The sequence below is a fragment of the Eurypyga helias genome, unplaced genomic scaffold, assembly GCF_000690775.1.
Source record: "Eurypyga helias isolate BGI_N326 unplaced genomic scaffold, ASM69077v1 scaffold43846, whole genome shotgun sequence".
NCBI classification, from domain to species: domain Eukaryota; kingdom Metazoa; phylum Chordata; class Aves; order Eurypygiformes; family Eurypygidae; genus Eurypyga; species Eurypyga helias.
In genome coordinates, this window is record NW_010259318.1 from 29692 (window position 1) to 41342 (window position 11651).

At 42.5% G+C, this 11651-nt stretch overlaps 1 protein-coding gene across 1 annotated transcript in view; it reads right to left on the reverse strand.

The window, feature by feature from the left end:
* LOC104511859 (cAMP-dependent protein kinase type I-beta regulatory subunit-like) overlaps window positions 1-11544 on the reverse strand; it is a gene marked incomplete at both ends in the record, with an annotated part of 30341 nt that extends 18797 nt beyond the window's left edge. The window contains 3 exons of the mRNA XM_010154636.1: window positions 2058-2104; window positions 2849-2910; window positions 11464-11544. Coding sequence (XP_010152938.1) covers window positions 2058-2104; window positions 2849-2910; window positions 11464-11544 — 190 coding nt within the window. The remainder of the gene's footprint in view (window positions 1-2057; window positions 2105-2848; window positions 2911-11463) is intronic.
* Window positions 11545-11651: the final 107 nt, after the last annotated feature.

Genomic DNA, 11651 nt, shown 5'->3' on the forward strand with positions numbered 1-11651 from the left:
CTCTGTGGAGGGAAATGGGCTTGTCCCCCTGCACCTTCCCAGCAAAGGCAGTTAACAGAGGCAATGTCTGTAGCTACCAAGGTGTAGTTGCAACTTGCTCATGGATGAGTTAACATTTCCTGTGCCTTCCACAGTATCTTGCAAAGGAATTTGGCGTGTGTTCTGGCTGAAGACAGAGGAAAGGCTTAGGAAGGAGAGAGAACCCAGCTCAGGAGATGGGAGCAGTGGTAAGGTACAGCAGGATGAAGGAAGAGGGATGCTGAATGGGGACAGCATGAGAGCTGGTCACAGAAGAGTTTTGCAAGACTTAGAGAACTCAAAAAGCAACTAATGAAAAATGATCTGGACACATCCCTTCTTGAGCCGTTCATGGTCAAGATTATTTATGAATTTCAACTTGCCATAAAACCAAGGAGAAACTCTGATATACAAGTAACATGATGTAGTGAAGGTGTTTCTCAGATGTCAGGATACACATGGCAAGGAAACTAAGATGCCATCTTACCTGACAGAGAATACACCAGCCGGTGCTCTAAATAACTCCTTCTCACCATTTGCAGAGCCACAGCCACCTTGGCCATTAGCGCAACATCCAGTTACAGAAAGTCCACCAACCATGCTGTGCAATAGTTTTGCAAGAAGACACAAAGCTGGTCAGGCCCTGGACATTTATTTTCCCCACTTTGTCACTGCTTTGTAAGAGTGATACGTATGGAACATTATCTTTTTGCAATTAATTGCAAGTGTTTTGCTGACTGTTTTCTGGCATCATTCAGTCCCCGTTATGCCTGAGTCAGACGCTGAAGAAAACTTCCCTAAAGGTTTTGAGCGAGAACAAATTATTTTTAAAGAGGATTAATCTATAACTTAAATATGTGCATTTGCGTATGTTTGTGGGTCTGATTCAAAGCCAGTGAACTCATTAAGCTCGGTATCGGGCCCTAACCAATTATTTTAAAACTAAATTTTAGCACTGTTCTATAAATATTGCTCTTTTATTTTCTGTCCCTGTGGATGTGGCAATGTTTGCTATTGAGAGGTATGCCTGATAGGAACAGTGAGTCAGACGGATTTCCTGAGGAGCAACTTCCAGAGGCAGAGGCAGCATGTGAGGTTTCTCAATTCCCAACAATACCAATTAGATGGTCTCCTGACACAAACAGACTGCTAAAAAAAATAACTTTCACTAAAATAACTATATGCCTCCTGCCCAGATTTAAAATACATCACTTTCTTCTTTAAATATGCCAAACAAAGCTCATCCGAAGAGCAACGTTGCTAATGAGCAAGCCTGTCCTATCCGACAGCTGTGGATATGTAAGGTGTGTTAGGAAAACTCAGTCAGATGAGGAACTTGCAGCAAAACTGCAAAAAGGTGAGTTTCATAGACGATAAAAATGATAAGAGGTGAACAGATTACGATTTGGAAGGCAGGTTCAGAATGAAGCTTCTTTTCAAAGACTTGCTGATTAAACCACTGCATACTCCTGTGAACAGTCTGTGGTCTAACAGATCACTCTACACTTATAATAATCCTTGCTTTATTAATATGCTGCATTGTTCGTAGATTTGGACCTAATTTTAAAAGCAAATTAAGGTTTCTAAGATGAAACTCGCTGCCTCAGGCTGCATCTCAATTTGGTAAAAAAAGAAAAAAACCATCACATGAGCTAAGCTAACTGATTAAAGAAAATATTTTCCCTATGGTTGATCTGAACCCTCAGGTGCATTCCAGCATGGTGGCCTGCTCTGCCAAAGACTGCACACCTCCAGGTGTGGTTAGGATTCTGAAGATAATGTCATTTGCTTGGGTTTGATACCATATCTTCCTGCTCGGAATGGACAAATAAGCTAGAATGTAAAACATGCCAATTATAAAATTATGCACAAATGACTTAGCACAACAAAAGCAAAGTAATGAGAGCAATCCTGTGAAATCTTTTTCAAGAAGAAAGGAGACAGAACCACAGCACATGGCTGGATCAAGCTGTGTGCCAGAGCATACAAATCTATTATACAGCTTCAAAATAAATACTACACTGTAAGAGTGTACTTACGTCCACCTCGCCTTGGTCAATCACGTAGAAGTTGTCTCCTTCATCACCTGGAAGCAAAATACAAAAGGTGATTGTTTCCTGGAGGTCTGCTAAACTATTCAGTAATTTCCTGTCTCCGTATTTAATCCTGTACATATTTGCACAGGTTTGTACACCACATCACTTACAGAGAGATCCATTTTCTGAAACACGCTTGCCTATTTGCCTTCATAAATCAAAATATTGCTATGATTTCTTCCTATTAATATCTTTCAATTGCACCAATTTATCTCTTTTGATTGATTCAACACTTCATTCAGTGCAAACACACAAGAGGCTTTAATATAGCCGGAGGGTAATGAAGTCCTTCACAACATGCTGCAGGCACGCAGGTAAGCTGCCAAGTGCGATAACTGCGATACAGCAAATGAGGTGTTGAATATTCCCAACAACCATAAAAATATTTTCTATCTCTAATTACTCTCAGCTAGCCTATGCCACCCTGACGCATTCTGAGCTGTGGTTTACTTCCTGACTGTCTTCAGTTAAGGAATGAACATTTTAATTTCAAGTGCTATTTACCTACATTTACCTGTAGCACTCGGAGATCTACCTGTGTGGTTTTGCAAATGATCTCTGCACATGTAGCAAAAGACCTGCATCCATGAATTTAGGATACAGCTGTACACCTAAAAGCTTTTGGAATATGGTTATTCTTCCTGTTAAGCAAGAAGGGTGAAATCCCAAATGGACAGATGTCAACTGTACAATCTTAGCAAACATGTAAGGGAAAAAATGAGAGGAAGAATTACCCTGTTGTATGACTGTTTCTCCTGCTATGTGTGTGACAGGGAACATGGCATCGAATATGTCACTGAAAACAGAAAGAAACGTTTATTAGTGAATCAGACCTGTATCTAGCCAGAAGGTCTACCTTCATTGTTTCATTTAGCCTTCATTAACAGATTTTGCAGAAGAAAAGGAAAATGTTAGTTGTAACTGGAAAATAAGCCCCCGCTTGGCAAGAAATCCAAGTAACTAGTTCGGCACAAGCTGTGGTTTAAAACTGAGACTGTGATTCAGCGCACGCTATTTTGAAAGAACTCCCGAATTATATGCATATAGGCCACTCCGAATAGCACTGCACAAACTAGCCAGCCTGAGGATTTTATTGTCTAAGCAGACAGATTTCAGATTTTCAGCTGCATGTGTCACAGCAGTCAGTAATTGCTAGATGCCTAAACAGGAGCTCTCCTCTTCTGAACATCTGGCCTCACATTTACAAGCAAAACCTGTTCCACAATCCAGAGCACATTTGGAAAGGTGGATGGCTCTAAATTAAAGGAGCATAAGAGCTGGCAAGAGATTGCACTCACAGAGCAGAAGAGGCCAAACTCTGAAAATCCTAGTGAGCTATTCGTGAGAAGGGAATTTGACCAATGCTACAGAAACACCGACGCTGCGGAAGAGCCTTGTGTTCATTAATCATCACTGAATTACACACCTTACTGTGGTCTCCAGCATACTGTCACATATCCTTAAAAGGCCAGGCAGAGCAGTAAGGATGGGAATGCACCCTGCACCAACACGTTGGGCAACTTGCCCAAATCCAGTCCTTTGTTTATTGAGGGAGACAGCAGGCTCCCTGGAGCCAGGGCTTCCTTTCCCCACATCAGATTTTGGGGAACTTATTTTGAGAAGCATGAACCACAGTGAGACGGGCACTCCCCACCTCTCTTCCCCTTCCTATGCATCACTCTCAAGGGCTAAAGGAAATAGCTCCCCGACACAAACAAAAGGCAGCAAGGAGGAATTGTTAACTGGCCTCTTCCCTAGTCTGGCCTAGGAATGGTCCATCCAGGGAGCACCAATGACAGTGGCGGGATGAAACGCTTCCGCCTGGAATGGCGCAAATTCCTCACAATGGGTATGGAGCACAAATAGGGAAGAAACCTAAAATTTTCATCAAAATAGCCATAAGATCAACAAACACATCCATGCCACATTTCAATGCCTTATATGGGAAATGCATATTGTAAAATCCCATTATTAGCTTATTTCCTGTTCAACTGTTCCAGAATTTATTCAGGCTCAGTTCTAGGAAATGTTTCACTCCTAAATCCAAATTGGTCATGTCTTTCTTCTTCAGCAGCCAGAATGTTTTGCTCAGCATCACAGCTCTGCATCAGCAGCACTTGTAAGAGAACTGGGAGATTTCAAACCAGGCACCTCCTGCGGCTCTGCAGTACCTGCAAGGGATGCTTAGCCCATAACCCATAATAAAATGATTTATTTTACTCCTGATGAAAGTTTCATCAGGCCCACCCTGTGCTATTCCTACTCACATTAAGGAAATACCTCCACCACAGATAAAAAGCCTGCTCAGAGGCTGTAAGTAGAAACCTCTTTCCTCATTCTGAGCACCACTGCAAAGACCTGTAATAACTTATTCTGAAAAGTGTATGGACTGTGTGTTTAAATCCACTAAACTCATTTTTAATGATCTTAAATGGGTTCAGCGTTTCTCCAGTTTGAGAGACTTTTAAAAGCATCCGCCTGGTGCAGACTGCGGAGCTGGTCCCTGTGCCAACCCCCAGTGCCCTCCACCCAAAAGAAGTGAGAGCTGAGGGTCAGAGGGGATGGGGGTGACCACCACGGTGGCAGGTGACAAACTGGAACAGCCACTGAGGGAGGGTCCTTATGTTGATGAAGCAAGTCAAGCTGTTCTTCGGTAGCTCTGGGACCTGGAAATCCAGTATGACAGAGGCTCATTTGCCTCCCTGTGGTTTCCCCTTGGCTGTGCCTGGGCACCTCACCGAGCTTTAAGAACAGTCCTGCAGCCTGCAGAAGATTTACTGGAGGAAAAGGCACTCTGGCAGAGAAGAAAGTTGTCGATGCGATACATCCAAAAATAGGCACAACACTGTGAATATCAATAACCAAACCAAAATGTGACTGAACAAATTTGGAAACTTTTTTTTTTTTTAAATAGAAATACAGAGGAAGTAACTACCCACGGTTTCACCCTTTCATCTTTGTTTTAAGGCTGTATTTTATTTATAACTTAACAATTGACTGTACAAACAGTGCCCAATACATTATGTATAGCACTGCACCCTTCTCCAAAATGTTCCACATTTCACTTCTACACCACCTTATAATTTTATCCAAAAAAAACTCTTTAAGACTCACAGACTAAAACTTTCAGGTGACGGTGGAATGAACCCAAAGCCTACCAGGAGCAACAGCAGTTTTACACTAATATTCTGCTGTGTAGCAGTGTAGCAGAATATTACTGTAAATATTCTAGCACCCCATATGTGACGCGTTTCTGCGAAGTCTTAATTTTATTAGACCAAGAGTTGCCTTTTTAAAGAGACCATTGAAGGGCAAGTCATCAAACATTAGTGTAAAATACATATGAACACACAGACACACAAGGTACCCAAAGTTATGCTGATGTTGATTTACATTTCCAAAGTGAAACAAAGGCATATCTTTGATAAATAAATGTAAGTGGCCAATAATATGATGAGTGTCACTGGAAACACATCATCATGTTTCTTTTCTACTGGGGAACTACTGTTCTTAATTGATAAGGTTAGGCCAAGATCTCTCAGAGTGACTGACGAGTTGGAGTGTTTCTGCTTTTGGATGCTCAATCTGAGATTCGTTAAACAGACTCAGATCTCAGATGATCCCGATCAGCAGGCAGCCTCAAAGTTTCTCAACCTACTAGTCTGGCAGCCAAGAACTGAGACATTCAGAATACCACCAAAGAAAACCACCCTTCTGAAAATTATCATCTCCTAAAGTACCAAATGCTTAAGGTCTCTGTATGAAATCTGGCTCTCGATTTAAGTGAGACTAAGTGGAGAATCTGTTTGGAAATTTTTCTTATTTCCTTTCTCAGTGTCTGAAATAAACACAAAAATGTCACAAGGAACAATATAGCAAAATACTTTGAAAATTTGAAAAATTTGTTCCTGACCCAAGCCAAAATCTGAAACTACAATAAACAGACAGATTTTCCAGCTCCCCAATGGAAGTCTGATGCTCCATATGCAGCTTCAGCCATGTGTCCTGGGTCTGTACTATGGGGAGAAAACAAGCTTTAAATACTAAGTTAAGAAATTGCTAAAGGCACTTGCTAAAGGCATAAACAATATGGCCAAGGCCAAAAATATGGCCTGTTTTTTTTTTTTCCTGTACCATGCACCTGTTTATAAGGTCACTCTCTGTCCATTATGATAAAAAAAAGCCCTTACAAATGCAGTGCTGCAACCACCTCAGCACCAGGCAAAGATTGCAGCTATGTTCTCCTCCAGCTCTGCAAAAGTAGGTAGTTGTATTTCTTGGGTTTGAAGGTTTTGTTAAATAATTAGGGCCAAACACAGGCATACACATTCCTAACAACCAATTTTTTTTTTCCAAGCAAAAGCAGATTTTATTCCAGCATAAACAGAAAGCCAGAAAATCACTAGTTAAGTCCCCACCAAATGTTGAACTACCATGATTTCATCTTCTCTCTGAACTGCAGCACCAAGAACACACCAGCCTCTGTCTTCTGTCCCTTCCCCAGCCATTTGACTGTTGACACCGACCGTGCAATATCGTGCTGTGCGTGAATTGACATGGAAACGCTTTGATGTTTTGCCAGGATTTTTATGATTGGGCTGTAAATGAGAACTGCTCAGAGGGATTTCCTTATTTTGTTGGAAATGTATCATTTGCCCTGTTTCCAGGTGACTTACTCAGGTGATGGAAGAAGGAAATAGGGCACCTGTTCTGGTACTTCTGCTGTTGTTTCATAAGACTGCAACCAAAGAGATGCACTGCACCACGTGTCCCAGGCTCAGCATCAGTACTTGGAGGGCTCTTTCTCACCCTCTCCAGAGTCACATCTTTTATCACAGAAGCACAGGATGGTTTGGGTTGGAAGGGACCTTTAGACCATGTAGTTCCACTCCCCTGCCATGGGCAGGGACACCAAAAGCCTTGTCCAGCCTGGCCTTGAACACTTCCAGGGAGGGAGCATCCACAACTTTGATAGGCTTTGCAATTCTTCCACAGCTTCCCTACCTACTTCCAGAGGATCAGTGCCTGGTTACTGAGGGCACCTGGACTCAAACATCTGGTCCAATCAGAAGCTATCAAGGGCAATTTTTGGCTTGGAAGTGTTGCTGCAGGTGAGACTGTATGTACATGAACATCCACATTTGGATCCAAAGGGAGATTCTTAGCAGGACATTACTAATGTTTTCCAGGAGGATTTCTGCACGTTTAATTCTCTGTAACTTTTTCATAGTATCATTCAAAAATAAATTGTAAGAAAAGATTGTGAGCAGCATAGAACATACAGAGAGCAGTTAACAAGCCCAACAAAGTGAAACCAAGAAATGCGTTTCGACATGAAATCTCTATCTATTCAATCAAAAAAATACCATCTGTCTTCTTAGGGAATATCAAAATTTAAAAGACTTGTTTAGAAAGGTCAAAGATATCAAAGGCTTGCAGCAAGTTTTAACACATGAAGTGTCTTCTGTGAGTGTACAGGAGAATTACAAACAACTGCGATCAGACCTGAAATCACAGGGGCTGATCCTCTCCTGTTTGTCATCTGTCCTGACTTCTGGCCACCTGTCCAGGCTGAGCCAATTCCCTCTGCAGGCAAAGACAGAAAACTCCACTGGAGTCAATGAGATTGCAGCTATTTCGACCAGCAAAGAGTCTGTCACGGTGATTGCAAAACAAATATGAAACACTGCTGATTTAATTCAGTAGCATTTTACAGACCCCATTTGCCAAGATGCAAACGCCTGTGCTAAGAGGAAGCCAGTAGAGAGGGCAGGGCCAAGGGGTTTTTTTTTCTCACAAGAAGAAGTGAGTGATAAAAATAAACCCTCTCCTCTGCTTTTACAGCACGGCTGCTTGGAGTCCACGTGGAATATGAGACAGACAAAAGAAGTAATGTGCACTGTAGGTAACACAGCACTGGCAATGGGCAACCGAGCAGCAGCTTGTTAAAACAAAGTGAGAGAAGGAGGATTCCAAGCACTTTCCGAACCAGACCATGGCAATGGCCAAAATAGGGAAACTATGTAAGACAATTTATCTGTTTCACAATCAGATTTCTTTCCAGCCCTTGCTGTGCTGAATGCATTGCCGGAAAGGAAAAATGGAAGGGACAAAATGTATACATGTTAGGCAAAAATGGAAAATCCTTGTTATACCTGCAGGTTATAATTTGTCAGAGTTCAATCAGAACAATTTCATTGTGCAGGCAGACTCAGAGAGCCTTCAATGTGCGCGCTGTACGGAGATTTTTCTTGTTTTGCTATCTCTCTGGCAAAACAAAGCAAGCCCTGTGTTGTTGAGGATAGCTTTAAAAGACATGTAGCTGCTCCGGCCTAATTCAACAAACGACATGCAGCATTTTCTCGGAGTGAGGCTGCTCTAGCAGGAGGAACCCAGTGTTTTAAACCTTTCCTACTTATGTGCCTTTAACGTTTAGTAAACATAGTTGATAGTAACTCTGCCTTTCTTTAGCTGTAGCTCTTATATCTGGGTGCTATTTTAAGATTTCCAAAGTTGAGGGGGGGGTGTTTCTCTTCTCGTGTAAGTCTAATATGATTCATTTCCTGAAAAGATAACAACTTTCTAGCAATTGTTCTACCAACGGCTTCTCCTGCACTGTAAGGATGAAGAGCACAGAATTTAAACCAGACGACCGGCTTCATTTAATATCTGTGTAGTGAGGGAATAAACCCAGTACTTTACCACTGAATAAATGCAAGGGTCTATGCTCTGTGTAAGCGTAAGGCTCCGATCCACACTGCTTGCTCCTAGGAACACCGCATGTCATTGCTGATGGACAATGCCGAAACCACCAAGAAACAATTGCTGTTATTTACTGACTAGTGAGAATAAAAGCACTGCACACAGGTAAAATAAAAGATTCCTTTTTAGAGGTTTTTAAAACTAACAGCCCGGAGCTCACAATTGCTATAATCAAATACGTGGGGTCACTTAAGTGGGAGAGTCAGCACTGAAGCCTTAATAAAAGCATCACCCATCTACGTCTGTTCATTTCTTTTCCTGTTAGGACAGCAACAAATTAATTATAGTAGCATACAAGGCTATTAACAATTGAGAATGTTTAATTACTTCATCATAATGGCCAATGTTTAGTTATTACTACAATTAAGACATGCAATAATTTTACGATAATGACCACCTAAGTCTTTGAAATCAGACATGAGAAGCCATTCTGAACAGCAGGTTAAAACTACAGTCCATGTCTAATTCCATAACATTTATTAACTCACAAGTCCACAGACCTAACAGCCATGTGAAATAGAAAGAAATAAAAAACTGACATCTTCTATTTCTGTGAAGTATTTCTGTTTTTACTGTTTTGTGAAGTCCTTTCATAGGTTCATTATTTATTACATTGAATGAACTGAATGAAGCTTTATTTCCTTAGCTCATTTGACAGACTCTAAATCTACGTGTCACTGGTTCACATCATCTTCAACACATTAACAGTAGCTTTCAAAGAGTCAGCGTGTGTGCAGAGACCTTCATCTGGAAAACCATCTGCTGTGGCCAACTGCAAGAAGAGATGACCCTCTAGAAAGAGGCCAAGTCTTGTTGCTCAGGGGTGACAAGGTCCAACATCACACCCTACCCCAGTGCTTTCACCTTGGCTTCTTTTAGTCCTGTCCACCCCTCAGAAACATCATTTCATTGAAATCACGCTGCCAAGGCCTTGGTTGTACCAGCCTCTCCAAGAGGCAGGGCTTAGTGGAAATGTAAGGTGGGTCCCTCTCTTCCTATCATCTCTAGCTAACCTTTTTCGAGGTTGAAGACCCATGCTTCCTTCAGCTCGTCCCAGCTGCAGACCCATCGGCCGGTTTGCGTGAGAACCCTGTGGCAAGGCATGCGATGGACGCTGTGAGGGACATTACACAATGTTCATGCTAAGCCACCTATCACGCTGTGTCCAACACCCAACTGCCGCCACCCCGCAGCCCTTCTCGCAGACCCAGCTGAACACAGGGCAGCTCCAGAGTCCCTCTCTGCAGACCAGTTTCACACATTTTCCTAGTTCGTAGTTCAAGGACAACTGCAGACTGGGCTGTACCAACCAGAGTGTAGCCAGCAGCTTGAAGGAACTGATCGTTTCCCTCTGTTCAAGCCCTTGTAAGCCAGCGTGGGGTATCATGTCCAGTTTTGGGCTCCCTCCTACCAGAAAGACATTGACAACCTGGAGCCAGTCCAGAGAGGTCACCAAAACTGTCCAAGGCTGGGAGCACACAGCACGGGGAGAGGGTGGGAGAACTGTTTATTCTTTTAGGAAAAGACGACTGGGGAGATCTTATTGCTGTCCACAAGTGCTTAAGGGAGGGTGTAGAGAAGGCAGAGCCAGACCCTTCTCAGAGCTGCACAGCAGAGGGACGTTAAAGCAACAGGCACAAATGGGAACGGGAGAAATTCCCACCTGATACAAAGAAATTTCACTATGAGGGTGGTCAGACCTTGGAAGAGGGGCCCAGGGAAGGGAGGTTGTTTCAAAACTCAGCTGGGCAAGGCTCTTGGTTAGAGCAGCCAGCTCTGACCGGACCTGCTTTGAGCAGGAGGTCGGACTAGGGATGTCTGGAAGGCCCTTCCACCCGCCGGGAGCCCAGGGTTTGGCACCGAGCTTCTCCCAGTGGGAGAAATGAGGTGGTCCTGCGCTCAGCCGCAGACACTTGGGAAGGCGGGGGAGCGTGAGTCAGGAGGCCAGCTGGAGAAAATCCCATGCATAATGCATGGAAAATATGCTCTCTGTGTACCAATGTAGGGATATCTGCGCGCTTCTGCGTGAATAATTGCAGCGAGGCTGTATCCCAACTTCACTAACATCACTGCTCATCAACAAAGACTGTGCACATCAGGAGGCCTTGATTAGAAATTAGGTAACATGGCTTTTTTTTCAGAAAAAAACACCCAACAGTTTAATAAAGTGAATATTCCTGTAGAAATGGCTGATGTCATTTACCATTCAAAATGTTTTTTAAAGTTTCAAAACCCATCTAAATGCCCTACTGTGAGATTTTCAGAGGATCTACTTTTCACTATGAAATTATTTCACAATTAAGCTTCTTAGTAAAAGGTTAACACCAAAATAAGACACTGTTGTTGAAAATGGTATTTCAATGAAACTTAATCATGTTTGTTTGCTTGGTTTCTGTTTGTGAGCAGAGATCAAGAGATTTTGATCTTGGAACCAAGATTCAAGATGAAAATATTTAAATGCCAAAGAAAAACAAACATGCAAAAAAAAAACCCAAACAAACCAGAGAAACTTGGGCCAATAAAATACACTTCCTACTTGGTTACGATGCACAAATATATACATACACAGATAGAGAAACACACGTACTAGACGGCACAGGCTTCTTTCTGTTCTAGTAGGTACAGATAGGCATTGGGAACTCTTTCCTCGGCCAGCAGGTACTGGACTCTAATGCGAAGACAGAGGCATTTATGGAGGTCATATACCATAAGAGCACAGCATTGCTGCAGACTCTGCTGAAGTTTTGCTTTGAGAAAGAATCATAGAATCATAGA